A 22945-nucleotide genomic window follows, 5' to 3' on the forward strand; every position below is an offset into this window, starting at 1 on the left:
CTTCTATGACAGTTCTGAACACTGAATGCTGGACAGTCACTGGCTCCGATTGCGCTCTTGCCTCTCACCTCGTCTGAACGGCGGAAATGAAGCCCTGGCCGTGCCTAGCAAAATCATCTCTGGCACAGTAAGCAGATACTTTTCAGACATGTGCCTCTGGAGAACAACACATATACAGTGTAATGGTTTTAATGTTCACCAGCCAAGGGATGTACAGTTTGTTCCAAGCTGTGAAGTTTAAGTTTTGTATATTTTTAGGGGCTCTTGAATTTTTAGGTAATGCCAACAGGCTCGCCATAATTTGACTTTTTAGGTGTCCCGACAAAAACCTCTCTAACCCCTATTCTGATATAACATCCACTGTACAGCACCACTGTAAAAGTCTCCGACTGAACAATGATGCCAAATATTAGCTGATGTGCTATGCAATAAGGAGACTCCACTTGGAAGCCATTCAGCAAAGGACTTGGCAGTTCCCCCTGCTTCATCAATGCTGTAGTGACCATCTACGTCCAGCAAATATAACTCACTATCAAAGCCCTGCTGGCTATCTAGGGCCTCATACACTGCTCCCAAGCACTATCTTTTGTTTGAAAAAAGTCAACACATACCTGCAAACTCCAGCATAATTTGAAGGAAACGGGGATGGACAGAACTGGTACAATGGAACAATTCCAATATAAAACACAGGTGGCTCCACTGGTGTTTGAGAGGGTGACATAGGCACTGAATACCAAAAGGAAAAAAACGAATCTAATCTGCAAATTACTAGTCATTTCAAAACACCCCTGATAATTACACAGCTCCAGGATGCTCTGCATACCATGGTAGCAGTTAAGCAGAACAATAAAGCACTTTACATTATTGTTGTCAAAGGGTACTAAAGAGAAACCTAGAGCTTATGTAACTGGTTGAGCACCCTCTCAAAATAAATATAGTCCTTTGCAGCCACCAGGACAGATAAGCAACAAGTCTTAGCTGCAGGTCCATAATGAGGGGCACATCCATTTTGGGTGAGCCTCTCTCATCAGAGTAAAACTATGCTGTAAAAACATCTTAATGTGCAGATCTTAATCGTGGGACAATAATTTGCTCACACCTTCCTTCCCTAAAATGTCACCCAGCCATAAAAAACACAAGTTCTATGGACCCCAGTTTGCATCTCAAGTGTGAACCCACTGGATCAGTATACTTGGATCGTGAACTGTGACCACTGAGCACAGCAGCTCCGAGTGCTCTGTATTATATCTCTCTCTCACGGAGTTCTGCAATACCTTCAAGCAAACACTGGCTGGTGCATTTTGTAATGTAGCAGTGCAGGACTACAAAACTACTGCATTTATGTTTGAAGGGAGAGAATCACATTGGAGGTCTGGCTCCTCAGTCAAATCAGCAAAATGCTATCCAAAGATAAGATTGTTGTATGGGGAGGGCACGTCAGAAGATTCACAATCCCCTAGCAAGGTCGATGGGCGCAAATGATTGCATAACTACTAGTGTTTGTGGAGAAGTCTCACAGGTTAACAGCTCTACCATGCACAAGTAACCGACGACCAATGTTAACCAAGAGGCCCACTTACCCAGCTGGGCAGCTGCTCCCATAAGAGCATACTTGCCAGGGTCAGCCCAGGTCTGAAAAACAAATAAGACACAAAGGAGTGATATCATAATTACTCTTCAGCAGGGCATCCATGTCCAACAGGTGCACAGAAAGGCATAGCAACATAAAAGGCAAGCATTTAGGGGAGCTTGACTTAGGGGAAAGCAGGAATAAACAATTGGCAGTGAGGTTAATGGGCCAGAAGAGAGCAGAAGAAGAAGAGCAAAGGGAAGGGAGAAAACAAATGGGGACTTTATGCACACTTAAAGCAATGGTGGTTTCATTAAAGCAATAGATATTTCATCGAATATACAAGATATAGCACTGCATCTTTGATATTTATGTGGTATTCCTTCAGACATTTCAACATACTACACATGCTACACTAAGGGAAAGGCAATCTTAGTTTGTTATCATCTCAATGACTAGACACAAACTTTGCAATTACATAACACTAATCAGAATAAGAACCCACTCCAATGACTTGGTAAGAAAAAAGGGCAACCACTGTGGCACGTGAAGAACCATCAACACATGGCCAAGCATCAGAACATTACAAACACAGGAACAAACAGTTCTATCACATACACACAGAGAAGTACCTGTCAAAAATGACACGAGACACTCAATGCCCACATCACAGCACACCCCCCTATGTTAAGTGAAATCACACTAAAGTGGTGAGAGGACACTCACAACTCCACCACGTATTGAGGATAGCAAGATGCCAAACAGTCTTCCCCAGGCGGCCCCAATTAGAAGAGATGGAATGAAGACTCCTGCCGACACAGTGAGGCCATACGTCCAGCAAGCCAAGAAGAAATACACGATTGTGAACAGGCCAAGGGTGAGAGGATTAAAAGAACCTAAGAAAAGAAGGAAGAGTTAAATGGCCATTCTTTTGGCTGCTCCATCCTGACTCTACGAAGCATCGAACACCTTAAACACTCGACCAGAGTTATGCTCCCGCAATATTTAAAACCCAAGAAAAGTCGAGTGGGCAGTCCTTAAACAATACCTACAGCAACTGGAGAGTGAAACACCCTTACAATGGCTTCAGAAGACTAGGGGTGAGATTAGATCTGAAGTAATACTCAGACTCCCTCAGACAGGGTGAGGCACATTTAACATTGGCAATATAACTTACTCTCTTGATCTAAGAGTACTGTCAATGCAACTTCCTTACAGAGAAGTAGAGCACAGGATTGGTCTTTCAGTGACAAATGAGTGCCTATGTGGCAGACCCAAGTCTATCATTTACAATGACTTCTTCTGACTTCGGTTGCGAGTGGTGCTAAGGATACAATCAATGGAAGAGTCATATACTGCGTTAACAGTAATACCCGCTGGGAATTCAATTGTTCTCTCTATATTAAAGTTGATGTTTCCCTGTAGCATAATGTAGTCTTATTCCCATTCAACCAGGAGCCTTTGTGCAAATAAAGATAAAATAAAGGGCATGATGATATGAAATTGTGTACATTTCTCTGTTAGAGGTTTCAGGAAGGCAAAGCGCATTAAAGAGCTGTAGACTGGAAGGGTCACAGACCTGCTGGTTCATGGAAGAGGCTGCGCACACTTCTTTCCGGTGTGTTGAAGAAGGCAGTGGCCATTGAATTGTATTCTCCATCAGAACAGAAGAGCTGTTGTGAAATATGAAGAAGTCGTCATCAGAGAAGTGATCATACTGGAAAGAATTCAGACTCAATTTGGGGAGTAATGGTAGCTGTACGTGGGGATAGATTCAAGCCACAAAAGTGTACATTTGCAGCCAGCAGTACTGTACCCGGTCAGTGGCAATTGTTTCCTTTTTTCTAACCATTGTTTATTGATTTACCAATAGTGTATATGTTACAGACACATATCAAGTCCATGCTCCAATTGTGTATGGTTCTCTTTAAATACATGGGGTGTGTTACAGCTGGTTGCTGTGGAAGAAGACTTTTTTTTTTTTTTAGATATACAGTATGAAATGAAGAAAAAACACCCCCAACCACCCTCAAAGCAGTCCTCCCTTCCCTCCCTGGTGTAGGGCTTGTTAGATCAAAGCAAGAATTAATGAGCTCAGTAAAAAGCCTAAGCTACCACCAGTAATAGGTTGCACTTGCAGGTAACTCACCACCCCCACAGGAGGCTTTTTAAAGTCCAATTTCTTCTCTCCTCCCTATCTCCATTGAAGTGTCATTAAAATAAGTTCAGTGCTCGAAGGCCCAGTGGATACATCCACGCAGCGGCTCCCTCCATAAGATAGTTTAGCAGAGGCTATTAAAAGATTGCACAGCCTTTAGTATTATCTGCCATATAAAATGTCAATCTTTCCACTGCCAAGAGATTCCAGAGCAGAGAGTGCCACTGGTTAACATCCCAGGGGTCTTTAATATTTCAAGATACCACTATAGCTGGCTTTTCGGCCCCCATGCATTTCTATGCAATAAACTTGTCACTTCTCGACTAATATTGCACGTTGCTTTCATGCCCCAAAAAGCACCTATGCAAAGCTCTCTGGGAGAAGGGTGGCCCAAAACCGCATGCAACCCGGCCTGTACCTCCTTTCAATATGGTTTATCTTTGGACATGATCACCAAAAGTGGGTGAGATCGCCCACCCCTTCACATTCACTCCAGCACGGTGGACTGGTTGTGTTGCAATATTTACGTAGTTTAGCTGGATACATATACCAGTCATACAGCAATTTCTACAGGGCCTCTTTAGCTAGGATACTGTGGGCGTTCTTGTGCAGATCTTGCGACACGTGCCCATTGTTGTTCTCCTAGTTTATGGTTCATAGATGTATCCCATGTACCGGCATATGGGTGATTGTTTGTTGTTCTTGATTAAATAAGGATGTGACTCCTCTTTTACCTGTCGCCGGCCTACCAAATCGCTCTATATGGGTCAGTTTGTGCAGAGCAGCTACTTTAACGGTTGGATGTGATAACCAGTGCTGCAATTATCTGCATCACAATCTGACTCCTCTAAATGATGTTTCCGTTTACATTCAGTAAAAGATTTAACGATGCCCCCTCGTACATATCCCTCACCCTTAGGCATCCACTACTACGCCAGGTGTTGAAGGGGTGCAATGAGAAGGCAAGAGCGAAGGCGGGGTTAAAATAGATGGAAGTATAAAGAGAGGGATAGGAAGTCAAGCCCAGTTTCTTGTTTGCTTCATCTCATACTTTTAAGACTGTATTTGTTGGGTTGCTAAGCGCTGGCTTGCCTTTTGCCTTTTGCCTCTGGGTTTCCACACCAGATCCTATAGGGATGAGCACTCAAGGGCTCTGTCCATATGGACCCAGGCTTTCTCGGATCCTCTCGAAATCCTGTCTGCCAGGGTTTAGAGCTGGGATGCCAAGTAGTAAGAGCGAACATCCAGAAGGGCTAAGCCTCCCTTCTCTATAGGTCGGTATAGGACCTTGTAGGACACCCTTGGCTTCTCCCGTCCTTCGCTGTATTTCAGAAATGAATAAGCTCTTGAGGGTATGGAAAACTGATTCCTTTAAGAGTATGGATAGAGCTTGGAAGATATAGTGAAATTACTGCATTTTTGTTTTCTAAAGGAGAATAACATCTATTTATTACTAAATCACTAAAAGTAAGTATTTAGAAGAAGAGACAAAATGTTCTACTTTCAATTTGAAATGAACAAAACAGCAACACAGGGAATCTGCACAATGCAATTATATTTCTTCTCAGCTGAGGTATCTAAAGAAAATGTTTCTTCTAGTTACATCTTCTCTTTTGTTGCTTGGCTCCAAGCTAGATTCTGTTTATATGTTAGCAGTTTCCAGCAGAATGAAAATAAAACTGTTTACAGCACTTATTCATTTTCTGCATAAACTTAGATTTCTGAACAAGTTGGGCTAAAGCACTGCATATTTTGGCAAATGCTGGAGGTTTCATGCCAGGTAAGTCTAGAGAGGCAGCATACACAACTTTAAAAACAGAGTGGCAAAACAAAATAAAGACTGTAAAATCTTAGGTTTACTCCTACCAAAGTTTTGACATACACCTAAATCAACAGTCAGGCACTTGTACTCAAATACATTAGAAATTGAATTAGAATAATATATTAACCTTATTCTATAGTAGATAATAAATGGGTTTAGCTGTATTTCAGAATTTAAATTACATTTTTGTACAGTAACTTTTTTCTAATGGTGATATTTTGACAATCTGTATTTTTGCACAAAGTTTAAACAAACGCAGAACTTAAGGTAACACAGAACAATTTAATAAGATACTTTTAGACAATGTAGGAATTTCATCTGATTAACCAACATACTTTGGAAAGAAGATTCTCTTCCTGGAAGGTCTTATTCCGAGGCTTGTAACAACAAACATTCAGTATATAAAACGTTACTCTCGTTCAAATGCTTTGAAGATTGAGACGGTTTGAAATTTACATGCTATGCTTCATCCTACATCTAGATGTTGAGCTCAGAAAAGCATGTTGTTTACTTGAAATACATTTTATGGCCTTCCGACCATGACGTTATCATATTACATCTTCCCTGCCACAGTCGAACATGTGAGGTTACGTGTAAGTATGACAGAATGTAGTGTTTAACACTACTCTTCACTGCAGATGTGGAGGCTCAGGTTTAAATTTAGCTGTAGAACTACTGTTACATATAGGTAAGCCTTTCCAGCATGAATGTATTCTAAGGTAAATGACGTTCATTTAAGGAAGAAACAAGTAACATGCCGCAATGGTTTTGATGCTTGAGACAATTCTAGTTTCACAAGATACCAATTATTCCATGATCAAGAGGCTGTTCTGGAAAAATATTTATAAAAGAATACACTTTTTTTCTTTATCGGATGGCAACCGCAGACCGAGTCTAAATGACTCATGATGATGTTGAATCAAGCCCACAATACCCCATCACATAACTACCATCTTCAGAAATATTTTGCCCACCATCTGCTCTGAAAGTATACAAGTGTTTAAATTTAGGAAGTAGTTTAGGAAGCAGTTTAGGAAGCATTCATCTGTGTTTTCTTTTATTAGTCAAGTTTTTGGTTCAGAGTCAGTACCAAACCAAAGACGAACTTAAGATTTGGACTTTCTTCAAGGTGCTGGGCGTGAAGCGGGAGTGGTAGCAAGTCAGCCCCATGGTCATCTCTTCTCATGTACACAAGTCCACGTAGAGTTTAGTGAATGCATGAACCAAAGACCAAGTTACAGCCTTGGATGTGTTCACATACGACCGTGCCATGAAAGCTCATGACGAGGCTTTCTTTTTAGGCAATTTGTCCATGATCTAGTAAGTAATGTTTTGTTTGAAAGGGAGGACAACAGCTGTATGCACTGCACAATCCAGCAAACAATAGAAGATTTGGTTGTAGACTTGTCCATGATCTGTGCAGAATGCCAAACAAAAATCTGTTGGGACTTCGTAAAGTTTTTTGTTGATCCAATGGAGTTCGTTAAACCTCTCTGGGTGACACCGGTGTCCAAAAGTTTCTGCAGACTTGTTGGGGTCTGGAAGTAAGAGGACAACCGTAGAAAGACACGGAACCCCAGGCCATCACCCATGAAAACTCTCTCCCTCTTTATCTGCGTGAATGGCTCCTGCACTGTAAGCATTGTTGGTGCATGTGTGCTATAAAATTAATGTTTTCAAATTTTTTGGAAGGCACCCTTAAGCTGGGGAAGAATGGTTTATCAGGCAGTAGCCTTTCATGTTTAACCTGCAGCTCCGACATCAACTGGACAGACACAGTGACCAATGTGTAAACACCACCTTCAGAATTTCAGTCAGTTAGCTTGCAAAAGCAGCTGAGCTAGAAAATGTTCAGTGAAGAAGACACAAATTAAGATGAAGGGTCTTTGATGACTCAAAGGACTGAATTACAATGATTCCAATTTTGTAAAATTCTAAGATTTTTGGAAGTTTACAATTTTGGTCTATGGAGAAGACTGCTTTAGGTTCGTCAAAGTTGTAATTAAAGGTTCACTTGGCTAAACAAGCTCCAACTCTGCAAACACTTTTTGCCTCATGCCAATGAAAACACCTCATTAAGGGCCTCATGTAGGAAGCCAAATAACGGTCGGTAACGGCCGAAATTCGGTAAATATCCCGTTACCGACCGGTATTTAGGCATTTGCTATGTAGGGGGCTGATTTCTGGATTCGGTATTTACCGAATCGGAAATTAAGAAAATCGGTAAAATACCGATTCGGTAAATACCGAATCCAGAAATGCAATGTAGGGAGCACTCTAAAGAGTGAATGTCAGTATTAAGAATTCGTTATTTACCACCAAATACAGGTTGGTGATAAATAACGAATACCTTGCAAAAAGCAATATTTTGCTGATTTAAGAGTGCCATGTGGCAGACATACATGCCCTTAGGGCATGTATGTGCGCCACATGTGCACACATGCAAGATTCAGGGGTGCAACAGGGTGTCAATGTGACACCCTGCCACCCTTGTATATGCTCCCTCCAGGCCCATAGGAATCAATGGGAAGGTATGCCTCATTACCGAATCGGTAAATACCGATTCATATTTTCCGAATTTTTCCGATTCGGTAAACTTTACCGAATCATTACCTACATCACATTTACCGATTCATAAATACCGAATCGGTAAAATTCGGTATTTATGAATCGGTAAATGTGAGGCTACCTACATATGGCCCATAGTGTTTACATGAATTTCATATCCAAGACTGCTCAAGTAGAAACACTGAGCCATCAGGAGGTTGCATACTGTTTTCATTTAGGTCTCAAAAAGGCCTATGGCAAAGCCTCTTTCAGCTTCCAGTGCCAAATCAGAAGAACCACAGTTTATTTAGACTTAGGCGTTGGAAATCGATGGTGGTAAATTCAAAATACTCAAAGCACACCTTAAAGTGCAAAGTCAACAAATATTAGGGACAGCTCATGTAGAATCCCTTTACATGTAGGTTGAACAAGTCTCCCTCCAGAATCCCAAGAGCACAACGTTAGTACAAGTGATCTCTGGATCTGAAGATATCCATTTCCTGCAATGCCATTGTCTCTGTCCTATGGTTGACGAAGAAAACAAACCTCACAAATAGTTTGGGTAATTTTTCTAAATTAATTGACATGCTCTTTAGTATATTCCTTTATTTGACACCAGAACAACGCTGCTATAATATAACAGGTACAGTTGTGTATTTTTTGTCATACTTTTGTTACTATTTTGACCTTGGTTTCACTTTTGCTGATTATCTGTGTAAATATGACCATGGGCCTGATTTAGAGTTTGGCGGACTGATTACTCCGTCACAAACAGTGACGGATATTCCGTCCGCCGTATTACAAGTGCCATAGGCTATAATGGACTTGTAATACGGCAGACGGGATATCCGTTATACTTGTGACAAAGCAACCCGGTTCGCCAAACTCTAAATCAGGCCCCAAGTAACAAAGCACGTACAAATTCTTTGTTAAGTGCTCTGACACTCTTGATGCATGGGTTAGACTATAGCTAATAAATTGTCATTAAATTTCACTAACCCTACTTACTGAGGGAATCACAATTAAAATGGAACCCTAAAAGTCAGCAGCTTGAGAGTAAAGCTACTAACTGGGTGAAAAGTTAGAGTCACCAATTTAGTAAGTAACAAACTTAGGTTACATAAGAGCAGTTGCTTGAGGCTTGGTTATTTAATATAAGTTACCCATAAGAGAAATGTACATATAAGTGGCACCCCATTTTCTAGGTCTTTTCTTGGAGCTCAGCCCATGCCCCATTTTTTTAAAGTGATCCATTGTACCAGGCCCCTGAACTGATAACATTTTTTTTTTAAATCAGCTAAATTACCAATTCAGTCCTTTTTCAGTACGATCCTGACAAAAATGACCGTGGACCATTTATTTCGGATGAACCACCTTCGGAACTCAGGAAACGAGTAAACTTAAAACATGTATGTACATGGTTCAGAAAACTAGGACACTGATTTTAGGTTCTCAGAACATCTCCGGAACAAATATCTAAGTCCTTCACAATCAATTCATATCACAAAGCTTGAAAGCATACTAAAACACATATTGTTTCTATACCTTCTAGCTAGGCTTCACTTATTTATTAGTAATGTTTACCAACACTGTGTGGGATCTATTTTGTTTGCTTTAGTTACATACCAGCTGTAGGAAGTGTGTTTTACCTGCAGCAAGTATTTGTTTGGGGCATGCAAAACAAATGCAGTGGATATTCTAGGGAGCAACTGGGCGTAATGAAGATTTGTCCTTAACGGAGATGTCAGTTACCGTACCTGTAGTGGGTATTCCACAGCAGTCCCTCGAATAGGTTTGCAATCATTTGAGTAGTAGATCAGGAGGAAGGACACCGTGGCGGTTACGGCTGCTAGCAGTGTGGCTTCAATGACTTGTAAGTGACGGCGATGCAAATAACTAGCATGAGAGAAGGCATAAAATAAGTCTAATTATAAAAAGGAAAAACAAAAGACAAATAAAGGAAATTCCTCAACTTACTGTAATTCTCAGTCTCCAAGTTCTATGTTCTTGTAGGGTTACATTATTAAATTATCCATTTCTATAAAAGTGAAAGTGTACAACCTACACCAGTTGCCATACATGTACATCTAGGCCACTATGACTATGCCCTATTAGAACCTTACCCTACATCTCCCAAGCATGTTGTGTTTACAGAAGGGAAAATGAATTAAATAATGGTTGTGTGTACATAAGGAAAGTTTCATCTTCTATTATGAACGGAGTTAAACATTTGACAGGTTAGACTAATATCTATCAAAAGCGCTTTTCATCTTCCAGGCTTATGTGGGACGAGGATGGAGGTATTGGTTCAGTTTACTGTAGCTAATTAAATGCAGGGAAATTACACAGGGGAAAGATATGGTAGGATGGTGAAGGTAGCGGTTCAGTACATCGTGGCTAATTCAGTCAGTGCAGAGAATTCCACAGTCAAAATTTACCAGAAAGAAGGTGAAGTACACAGCAACAACAAAAAAGGTAGAGTTGGGCGGCGAAAGATAGAAGCTGAAATCTGGGAGAATGGAGGCAGTCCATCAACGAGGAAAAACAAACAGAGGGGAAATTCAACATGGGCAAGGACAGTTGATATGGACAGCGAGGATCCCCATGCTGAATTCACCTAAAACCAGTGGTAGATGTCAAGTACATTAATGCTAACAGAGCACATTCTGTAGGGTATACCAGCCAAACCAGACATTGATCAATGTGTTACAATACAAGGTTCACAATAAAGAGGAACCCCAGGAATTTGTAGGAGTGAACCTGCGATTTGCATAAAAGTACTCATTTATTGGGATTCACTAAGTAGCAGTCAGTCTGCCCAAATCCTACAACTGTGGACTGTCCAAAGAGTGGAAAATCCACAACTCTCAGTAGCATAATGTGCAACTGCACATTTCTTTTTGTTTTTCACTTACATGCAAGACATTTTCTATGTGGAAAAATCGCTACTTGCTACATACCACAAAAAATGGGGATGTTCCTTGCTCCTTCCAATCCTAATGACACCAGTTGCACTTTCCTTACTAGATAGTAATAAGTTGACAAGAATAACTCATCTACCTTGGTCTACCTAATCATCAAATGCCCCTCCTGCAAGTGGTTACGAATGCACATTCAAGCTGATAACTCGAGAGAAACCATACAACACGTTGTCCAATTCTGAATTCAGTCCAAAGGCTCTTTCTCAACACCAAAATTATCATTCTATTTTTATTATTACTCTGCCACACACACAAATTATTCCATTTTGAAGCCCCAACACACTTCGAATTAACATATTTCAACACTACATTGTTGAATGCACACTGGGCTCATTTGACAGCAGCTCAAAAGGAGAGGGGCTAGACAATGAAAAAAGATCTGGCTGTGGTCAAACTGTATAATAACATGTTTTGCCATAAGAAAGATCTCAAAAAGTCCCTTTCAGATTCTGCCACTGTAGCCAAAAAGTCAGAAGCAGCTTTGGCCAATTCAATTAGAAGAGCGGCCCTTTACAATAAGTTTTTCCAACTGCTAAAAAATGACAACAGACCTGCTTGTTAATGTCTGAAAATGAAGAGTATCTCTTCCCTTAGCCCACAGGAAACAAGGGTTAAATAGCTCATGTAAAGCAATTAAAAAGTAGGAAGGCAAGGAAGAAAGTACAGAAGATCACAACTCTCCTCCATCAAAATGAAAAAAAGTGTATATAGAAAAACAGCAAAATAACATTGGAGCTTTAGTCTCGTGGTAACACAGCAAATTTTAAAAACAATCTTTTCCTCTAAAAACACAAAAAAGAGGTGACAATGGGTGGAGGGTGCTGCTCTCCTCAGCAACTGGAAAAACAAAAGCAAGGCAGCTCAACACACTAAGACGCAAGAAAAGGGAGCACTCTTCCCAATGTATAGGAAAAGGAAGACTTATCACTGCTACCATACAGCAGACTGGAAAGGAGGGGAGCAAAACTCTCCTAAATTACTGTGCAAAAAAAGGAGCATCTCCCATCCTCACCCAATAAGAAAATCTTCTAACTGTTTGCCTCAACCAATGGAACAGGGAATAATCATGTCAATCAACAAACAACAGAAGAACGTACCAGCTTGCTTAAGTAATGCAAGTATAGTGGGAACCACAGATCTCCTCAAGAAATGAAACTTGTCATAAGGGTAGGGAAGATCACGAACAAATGACAAAAAATAGGATGGGCATGAGCCCCTCATCTAATATAAAAAATAAGGAAACAGGAGCAACCTTTTCAATTCTATCGTAAAGCAATGACTTTAGAACCTCTTTAATGTGAACAATATTTTAATGTGTCGCAAAGCCAAGCTAGCCTTGCTTTCTGGCAGCACAATCCGGGCCCATAAATAGCCTTCTGTCTACCTCAGCCAACAACTGGAAACGTCACGCTCTCAAAGGAATGAAACAAGGCAGCACAGGATGTACATAAAATTTTCAACTGTTTCTTCGCTCAGGGAAGTAAATTATATTTCAGTTACTAAAAATAAACCACACATACACGAAGGTTACCATTTCCTTAGAGTAGCATTTGTCCAGTAAAAACATTCATATGGCTTCTATGATGCTGCCTCTCTGTGGTAGTGATCATGAGCCACAGATGATCATGTTTCTCCTAATCAGGTCACCAGCATTTTTGCTTATGGGAGAAAAAAAAGTTGCCATACACCGAATGCTGGATGAGTTGCTTGAATCACGGCTGTAACACACCATTAAGTTGAAGAGTTTAAAGAGACGGGGAAAGGAAAAGCAATAAGAGGCAGCAAACAAACCAGAGAAAAAGGGAAAAATGCAAAAAGCAACTACTGCTGAAAAGAAAAAATGGAAATCTAATAGTAATTGAACTGCTCGGGATACCAAGTGGCAACAACAGAGCAAAACACACAACACAGACAGGAAATAAGCTGTAGGAGGAAGAAAATGTAGTAGGGAGTTAAGAAACTGAGTCACAACCGATCCACTACTCTCTAGAAGGCTCTGAAGCACAATGGACTGACCCAATTAGGTGCCAGCATCCAGAAATCAAGCAAGCGAGGGGGTTGCCTGCATTGGGGGGCATTACCACATTAGTTAAATGCATTTGTGGATTTCTTATTAGGTGCCATATAAACCGGATCCATAGGAGTTTATAGAAGACATTTTTGAATCTGTTTTATAAGTATCAGTAGTAAATGGTGTTTTTCTGTTCACTGTTATGTTTTATACTGTGTAAGGTGTTTGACCCTAATATCATTTGATAGAATTTGGTTTAGAAACTGGCTTTTTTGGTTGGCGGGTAGGTCATCTTACCTGATTCTAAACATTGTAAGCCAGTAATTAAGTTGGTTGAATAGAGCTCCCAGGATGCCACCTGAATTAGAGAGGAAAAACAGGATGAATGTGACAATGAGCCATAGCTCACCATACACAGGTTTGGTGTAACAATGTGCACAAACTATACACAGGCTTATTTTTCATTCACAGCAGCGTAATGCAGAAGAGTCCGCTGGTTTACATGCAATGGAGCAGGCAACTGACAGTCTCAACATTAGCTTCCACTATAAAAATCTTTATTGCAATATTCATTCAACTCTTCGGAGGGCCAATTGAGGCTCTATTCATATCCGGCCTCACTGAATCTAGAACACATACATGGCCATATTGCCATTGTGTAACTGGACATCAAACATATGCAGCGAATCCACAATTTATAATCTGTGTACAGAGAGGAGTCTGCACAGTGCAGTTATTTTTGCACCTAACAAGCTGCATGTAACAGTTCCATATCAGGGGATGAGACTGGTACCTCAGCTGCACTATTTGGGGCCCACAGGCAGTGTGTGAAGGACGTTTGGGGGGGGGGGCTAGTGCGCTGATGACATAGATGTCTAAAATAAGGTTTTTAACACAGTAGGACCAACTAAAGCCTGCTGACGGGTTTGGATGCCCACACAAGAGTGTTTGCTTAACATGTGTGGCACTGACCAGGTGGTAGATTTTGCAGAGGTCTCCTAAAGGGTTGTTACTCGGGAAAGTTGTAATAGCTCCCTTTTTGAGTACAGAACGTGCACTAGGAATCCGAAACAGTGTGCTTTTGGCCTTGGCATAGCAGGTTTGGATGCATTTAACAATCAATTTCGCAATGCCGTACACAGAGATGGGGTGTCTCATACTGGCTTAGCAAAGGCTGCAAAAAGTTGTTTTGTCTTATGAAAGCACTTAGTCCTGTTGATGTACATGAGTTGGGGTTACTGCAGCTGCAGATGTGGCTTTTGGGCATTGAACTCATGGAGTAAGGACACCGCTGTTTGAGTGCGTGGTAGGCATTATTGTCTGCTGTTGCTTTTGATGATGCTTTTGATCAATCAGTAGCCTAGATAAGTAAAGATGTGAATAGCATTCATGCCATGATGCACAGCTATCACCGTTAAACATTTTGGTAACACCCATAGAGCCTTTGTGAGACCTTTGCACTGGTAATGTTGTCACTTGCCACAACCAGAGCTACCGTGGTGACACAGGCGAATCAAGATATGGATGTAGGCATCTTAAGTCCAGCGCTTCCAGGATTTCCCTGGCCAGAGTAGCTGGGTAACTTCTTGCACAGCGGTCATGTAGAAGAGCTACGACTCGATGCATTGGTTTAGGGGTCGCAGGTCTACGATCAGCTACAGGGGCAATCCTTCTTGGGCATAAAGAGGTATCATGCTGGTAAGGGGGCACCAACTAGACAGCTCCTTTGGCTAACAGCGCCTGCACCTCCTCCTTAAACAGCTGAAGATGGTTGGGCTGAGGACGTAATATTGAAGCAGAATATTTGGTGGCATGATGTGGAATTCTAGGCAGTACCCCTGCTGCCTATCGAGAACACCCACTTTTCAGAGGAAATTCTGCCCCACTGGGCAGGAAAATATTCAGTCCTTCCCTGACAAGTGCTGTCTGATCAGGGTGGAGGGGAAGGGGTACTGGAAGAAGAGTCACTGCTTTGAGTTTGAGGTGCCCGGGTTAGAGCAGACTCATCCCTGGTCTAGAACATTGCCTCCGTAGCCACTTCATATAAAGGTCTTGGAGGGTTGTGTTTCCTCAAAGGATTGTTGCTGGTAGCCCTGCCTTTGAGTGGATGCTGAAGCTTTAGCCCAACATCTAGTCTTGTGCTTTTGAAAGGTGGACCTTGGGTGGAGCACTGAAGGTCACCCATTCAGTTAGATAGCTCTCTGTCCTTCATGCTATTTTTAAAATCCTATAGACCTGGGAGCTGAAACGATACTCCCCAGCAAAAAAACACATTGAAAAGGTGCTGCTGTAACTCAGACCGGAAGCCAGATATTTGAAGCTAAGCATGACACTGTAAGAAGATGCCGGTGTTTATTACTAGGAATAATGTGGAGCTAAAGAGAGTAATTGAAAATAACAGTAACACAACAGGTAACATGAGCAGTCACGTGGTACCTCCACCAAGATTATCTCCCAAAGGTACCATCCCAGGCCCCTAAAAGATCAAGTAGCGTGAGACTGAATTGCAGTGAGGGAGACAGCAGGTTGTGCCATAGCCCCGCAGACAGGAAGGGCGGGGAGAAGGCCTAATCCCCGAATGCGCCTTTCAGATCATATTAGCTCCTGAGTAAGTCTCAAGAGGAAAGTGGGGCATTCTAAATAGAGGAAACATTGTGAAACTTTGTGCTAGCACTCGAGGAATGAAGGAAACTACCTCCACTGTGATCGATGGAGTGGCTTTCCTCCCCTGAAACCGGAGTTAAATGAACGCAGTGAAACTACTTTCACTAACAGTAAATGCACAGAGGAGGAAAAGCGTGCACATGCCAAAATAGGGATTAAAGGTCAATCCCTACAGTGCCAAAATATCCCACAGTTCTCGTAGAGGAGAATGTCATCACCAGTAAATCGCTAGACCAAGGGATAAAGAACAGCAACAAATCAAGTAACCCCACCACCTCTGTTTTAAGGGGTATTAAAAAGGTAACCCGCCTTCCACCAATCATAGAAGGAGAACTCATAATAACAGCAAATAAAGGGGACAGCCGACATTACGTTACACGGTCATTAAAACCCACGGATTGGGCTTTACTCCCAAATGTCCTTAAATATCGATCCTAGTGCGCGGCCTCCTGAAAATATCACCCATGCAAAAGGTCACAGCTGAAAATCAGTTCACGGAACATAAGGGGTTTAACTGGGTGGGCAGAAAAGAAGGAAGACATTAACGAACTGAAGAAATGTGATGTGATATTGCCCTGCAGGAAACCTGGGCACTTCTCTAATTTCCTTACTCTATGAAGCTCCAGCAATGGCATCTCAGGGGAGTGTGTGGGGGGGGGGGGGGGGGGGGGGGGTCATGGCTCCAGCGGTGTGTCAGTTTATGTAAAAAATTAACTGGTGGCAACTGCCACAAGCTTTGCATAGGGATCAGTGGCTACATCTTCCTCAGGGTCTTCTTGGCTAAGTCAAGTAAAGCAACGCCCTTATCTTCACCCCCCAAAAACAAGACAGGAAGCCACCCTGGCTGTGCTGCCCCCAACATTGAAGGATCTTTTATTTCTACACCTAGATGACATGTGGGTCGTGATGAGAGACTTCAACGCCAATCTAATGAATACAGAGTTGAATAACGCATTTGTGGAACTTGATGATCAAACATGGGCCATACGCTGATTGAAAGGCAGTTTCAAAGGGATGATAAATTGGGCAGTGGCATAGCGTGTTTCCTAAACCAACTAGGTTTGAGAATACTATATGGAAGATTCAAGTCAGACTCACATGCGGCAAATATGCGCACGTCCTGCTTTAGGATGGCTACTCTTGCTTACATTCGGGTATCCTTGGAGCATTTCCTATTAATAATTAAGTTTGAAGTGATCCCAACTCTGGCCAGGGATCCTGCAACCCTCATGTGTGAAGCAAAGATCCCATGCCCTATTTGCATTAAAACAAGACTTGTAGGGAAACAAGAAGAGCTGGAGCCAAAATAAAGTGGTCTATGACAAATAATGATGAGCAAGGGGTAATCGCGGACCAATTCCTGGACAAGATTCAGTGAGCAAACTGTGAAGCTACAGATCTAAACATCTGGGGCCTCCTGGCTGATTACCTAAGGGAACATCTTGGAAACTTGAGAAGGTCCGGCATGGGTGAGGTTACTGTCCATGCCAAAATGGCAGCAAACAACAGGAATGAATTAGTGGCCTAAAAATTAGGCTAAATGATATCTTGAGAAGGCTCAGCCGTGATGGGGGAGAATAAAGGGCTATGAAGCGGGGTGGCTGCGATATGATTGGAATATAGGAATGCTCTCTTCGCCCTACTGAGGAAAAAGGAGATTCAAAGATGGATTGCATCACATGAGGTAATAAAATCAAAATACCAGAGGAAATGCTGGCTCTGGATTAATAAATGCTCTACCTTTTGAAAGCCATTATTACTCTATAAACTGACCCATGGGTAAAGATAAGAGGCAGCACCAGATGAACCACCACGGAAATCTGGACAAATAAAGGCCTGAAGCAAGGTTGCATACTGGTGCCGTTATTATTTAATCTGTACCTTGGCAAGAGCTTTCCCTCCAAAAATGGATTGCCTCAATGTACAACCACTCCAGTATGCCAATGATACAGTCCTTTCAGACCAACCGCCAATTGGCCTCCAGAGGCCCTTCGATGCACTGGCCAGCTACTGCAGGTCCAACAATCTGGAAATCAATGTAACAAAAAACTAAGGTAATGGCAATCTCTTGTAAACTGAAAATGAAGTTAGCCTTGATTCATTGAGGGGGAAGGGCAATGAAGGGGTTGACTCTTACAAGTATCTGGGGGTCTGGCTGGGCCATAGAGGCTGTACGGCACCACACATTAAGGCCCAACAGTAGGAAGGAAAGTCCCTAGAATTGGCGTTCCACAAGTTTCAACAAATCACTGATGAACCCGGATCTAGCCGCTCTCTTGAAGGTAATGGGAAGCACATTTCTCCCCACTATTGCTTATGGGGCTATGCAATTTAGAGACAAATTGGCTGGACAAGGAACAGTCCTCTTGTGACGGAAGAGTTTTACCCTTCCAAACTGCACATCACACACTCCATTTCAGCAAGAGTTCGGACTAGCTTCACAGCATTCGATACTCAAAACAAAGTTTCTGCCTTACAGCCTCAAAGTAAAGCAGGCCAAGAAGCATGCATTGAAGAGCACAATTTGGGAAGTGATAAGTAATCAAACTGGTACAAGTATCGAAATCACACCCTAGAGGCACTGGAGATAAATGACATGTGATCAAGTGGCCTGCTCGCGCCCATGATGGCCAACCTGCTGATTAAACAAGCAAAGCTAATATCATCAGAACATGACGCATGATCAGTGAAGAAATTGGCATATGGAGGGAGGGCCTTCTCACTGTACGAGTCAGGATTCCTTCCATCCAGTCTCTCCTTCTCTCTTGGCCTCAGTATAAAACGTCAATTAATGGGCCTGCAATTTAGACCACCTTTGAAATCATACTGGTATGGAAGCAGAGACTCGGATGACACCGCTGTTCTAAGGTAGAGGAATCATTAATACGCATTCTTTGAATCTGTGGCAATTTGCTCCCATTAAGAAAGCTTTGGCTCCTGCCGATATGGTGCATTTTAAATGTCAGGACCTGCTGAGGCGCAGTAGAAGCCGGCTTGAGAGGAAAGTCAGCCAAGGCTAGCCGTTTGTTTTGTGGGATTTATGAACTCTGTATCCATGCTGTTCGGGTCCCCCAGACCTAAGTATCTCCCTTATGCTGAATCACTCATGTCTAAAATGATCATCTTGTCAGGGCTGGGTTAACCTGTTTCTCAGTCTGGTCCTTACTTGTGACTATGAAGAATGGTTGAAGAGGGATAATAGGGAGCTTTCAAGATGGCAGGGGAAGGGGTTGCCTACCACCAACAATTTTATTTTTATAATAGTTTGTATAACTTTTAACACATGAGAAGCTCTGCAAAGAGACTAGTTAAAATGGTCTTTGACCCCAAATCAGAACCACGGCAACACCACCACCAGTCACCACACAGCCAGAGGGAGAGGTTAGCAGCCACTATTACTCTGTATGGGGGTGCACCTCAAGTGTCCCTTACACATCAAACCACGGCTCGGATGTCGACAAAAGAAAAAAAATCATGTAGCACTTCCATAAATATCGTGTTTGCTAAAAGAAAATCACAGAGATCCAGAAAAATTTGCAAGATGAGGCTAGCAGATGCCTTTCATCCAAACAATGCTAGTTAAAGACGGCTGTACAGAAAGGCGACACACACACAGGCGCTACCAAAGGAGATCAATATAAATAAACTGACTACACATACGTTAAATAAGGAGTTAGCTTCAGTGGCAATGCCAGTCTGATGTTAAAGAAGGATTTTTCCATTTAATTACCAAAATACACCTATAAAATGTAATTTGTTTCTGTGTGAGAGATTGAGCATAAAGGGCACACTTACCAATAGCTCCCATGCCGATGAAGATCGGGAGCTCAAAGATATTGTAGGCATTTTCCTGAGAATAAATGAAGAGAGTTTTGTCATTGGAAGTGTTTCAAACAAAGGCTAAAGTCAGTAATACAACACTAAACTAGGCCTAGATGCATGGTTAAAAGAATAAATTCCCAATGGGCACAAGCATAAGCAAGATTTACAAGATTACAGGAACAACATCCTGGGGGAATTTGAATTGACCACCAAGGTTATTAGATCACAATGACATGCAAAGTTTCAAATTATAAAATTACTCATAACAATATGCAACACCTTACATCTGTACCATGGCACCCCGGCACAAATGGCAACGACACTCACCAAGCCTACAAGATCACTAAGGCACACCAAGACCCTGGAGCCATGATGCACAAAGTCTCTAAGCGCTGATTTTGCCTGGCCCAAAATTACTTTACCCACGCAAGCACAACTGCACACCCAGCTTTCAAGTGCACAACTGCCTACCTAGCTACCTGTGACAAAGCTGTAGCCCAACTTTCCAATGCAGCTGTGCAGACACACAGTTACCAGTAGTAAAACCATTTCAAAAGACACAGCTTCCAGTGTTTACCATAAAACAGCAGAGCACAAATCTAGGTGCTACTGGAAGTGAATTGGACCGACTCTGCTGTGAGCGTCAGGGATCCTATTAGCTCAGCAACAGGCTTATCTAAGTGAATGGTTTTGGTTTCATTTCAAGTGCTAGAAACCCATATTCTGTTTGTGGACGGCATCAGATCACCAGTAGAGAGGATCAACCCAGCCATGTTAGCAGCTAGTTAAATTAATCTTCCCAGTTCTGCCAATGGGTGCTATCACAATGCCTAACAGTGATAGCTAGCACTATTTCGATAGCAATGACTGCAGATGGTCAGTGTGATCATTCAGACTGTTGGTGAAAGTAGCTGCCATCTGTATAGCAGTTCAAGTGGACTGGATTTGCTTAACTCACGTGTGGATTTCAGATTAGAGGGCAGGGGTGATTATGATGGCTGCTGGTGTGCACTGGATTAATAGGAGATGTAAAGAGTTAGCTCAGCTGTTGCAGGCATCAGCTGGTAAAACAAAGCTGCTACTGCCAACTAGTGTACCAGAACATCCACAGCGAATGGATCATTTGAAAATGGACATCGGTTTGGGTGCGCTTCTTCAACATCAAATGCTACACTTGAGGTAGGGGCATTCAAACGTTTACAAACTTACTTGCAATTAGTTTAAATATCTTAAATAATTTATGGCATGTTGTACATCAGAACTAGCCCTGGTTTTACTCCTGGAAAAACTATCGGAGAGTCACGGTTTTTGACGGTTGACACCAGCTGTGCTTGTGTCACTATAACACTCCTTTTCGTAGACCCACGGTATCCCCAAGCACATCAGCGTCCACATTGCATTGTTTTCGCATATGCACAATGAAAGAAAAAGTAAGCCCTGAATGATTTGCCAATAACCTTCAAAACACATTACAATAACTAGCACATACCATCTTTTTAATGATACCTTTCTGTCATCAACCTAACACACCAACATCACCACAACTCACCTCAAAAGCTCATCATTGTCATTCCATAAGCCATGCGCATAAGAACCCATGTACCAGTTGACTTCACTGTGATCCAAAGCCTTTCCCACTCCTCTCAAAGTAAAGATAATTGTTCACACTGGATAGCAGAGTGTTCGTAGTGCAAGTGTAAGATGGAAGTGTTGTAGACGAGCATGATCTCCTGGAAAGGACTCCAGTGAGTTTAGAAGAAGGCAGAGCTAGGAATGCTATGGCCGCATGGGACAAAGTGGATTATTAGGTGAGGTGCTTATGAGACCCCATCAAGTAATAATGTCACTATTCCGTATTAGGTCCAGTTAGATTTCTTTAAATCAAACCTCAGCTCAGTCCTGGGTAGCTGAGAGACGGAGCAGTCAGGCGTAAGTCAAACGAAAACAAGTATACAGCATTTATCAGTATCAATATAGTCAATTAGTTAGAAACATGACACAATTAAACCTCACTCCAATTCACAAAAATAGCATAAATTTTCTATCGTTAAATAGACACCAAAATGACAAAAATCTGATGAAGGGAACTGGAGTTACGATTTTTGTAAAGTTGTCATAAATCACTGCAATTTACTCAAATAGTTTTGTAAATCACTGCTTTTCACTGTTTGTCGATTATTATTATCAGCATTTATTATTAGCTATCCCGTAACAGGCTTTCCAGCGCTAGCTAACCTTGACGGAGATCATCCCCCTTAAATAAATAAAGTGAGCTGACTAGAATATAGGTATGCCCGATAGCAGTCGGGCTGCCACTTTCTGGATAATTTGCAGCCTGGTGGTCATTGAAATCGGGCTACCTAAAAACAGAGAGTTACCGTAAAGAAAGCGTGATAATGTAAGCCCCTGTACCACAACTCTTTAAAGGTCCAGGAGAGCCATTTGATGGTCTGCCTCAAAGCGCTTAGGAGACCGAAGCAGGTGGCTGCTACTTTTCTCGCTTGCAGAGCCATGGAGAGCCGGCTGTCCAAAATAACACCCAAACTTTTTAACTCCGATTTAGAGAACAGACGATCACCTAAGGACAGTTGGTCCCATAAAGATGGGTTATTTTCAACCACCATGACTTCCGTTTTCTCCCTATTTAACTTGAGTTAACTATCTACCTTCCACTTTGTGACTCGCTCTAAGCAGCAGTTAAGAAGTCTGTGGTAAATCGGCTCACCATTAGGAGAGAGGGAGTGACAATTATCTGGGTGTCATCAGCGGAAGAGAGCATAGTGAACCAAAAGAACATATAATGTCCGACACTGACATATACGTTAACAAGCATTGAAAATGCAATAGGTCTCGCCTTTGATTAAGTTAAAGCCATTTGCTTTGTTAATGGTATTCTATAGCAAAGCAAATGGCTTTAACTTAATTAAAGGAGAGACCAATTGCATTTTCAATGCTTGTTGTTTATTGCGTTATCTTCTGCTGCTGGCTTTTCTGATGTAGTGCTAGCAGGTATCCTACACTGCAACCTATGATGTGCTTTAGTGTAGTAGCAGCAGTTTTCAGTGCAGCCCGGTCTTGCGGTCATGGTTATAGCTGTACTTCACATTACATTTGGCGGTAGCAGCAAGTAGGTATTTTGCGGTGGAGGGTGGGGTGGCCTATGGTAGTGCCCGGCTGCTGTTAGAGGTGTACACATAGCTTTTCCATATGCTCTTCGTGATGAGCGGCAACACATGTCTCTCATGCCAAGACATGAGAACTCTTGCTCTGCTTCTAGGGCCTCGAGCCAACCTCTCTCCTGACTTTGCACATGGCTTTACCCAATGGCAAATCACAACGAGTCCTGATTTTTAGGTCTTGAGATGGGCAA

The 22945-nt window shown here is 42.1% G+C and overlaps 1 protein-coding gene across 1 annotated transcript in view; it reads right to left on the reverse strand.

Annotated features, from left to right (window-relative positions):
- Window positions 1–22945, reverse strand: part of CLCN7 (Cl-/H+ antiporter 7) — a 236207-nt gene that overhangs the window by 36348 nt on the left and 176914 nt on the right. The window contains exons 13-18 of the mRNA XM_085628470.1: window positions 19549–19603; window positions 13387–13447; window positions 9855–9993; window positions 3150–3243; window positions 2297–2466; window positions 1581–1632 (exon numbers count right to left, since the gene is read on the reverse strand). Coding sequence (XP_085484596.1) covers window positions 1581–1632; window positions 2297–2466; window positions 3150–3243; window positions 9855–9993; window positions 13387–13447; window positions 19549–19603 — 571 coding nt within the window. The remainder of the gene's footprint in view (window positions 1–1580; window positions 1633–2296; window positions 2467–3149; window positions 3244–9854; window positions 9994–13386; window positions 13448–19548; window positions 19604–22945) is intronic.

Source organism: Triturus cristatus, chromosome 10, assembly GCF_964204655.1.
Source record: "Triturus cristatus chromosome 10, aTriCri1.1, whole genome shotgun sequence".
In the NCBI taxonomy this organism is placed as follows: domain Eukaryota; kingdom Metazoa; phylum Chordata; class Amphibia; order Caudata; family Salamandridae; genus Triturus; species Triturus cristatus.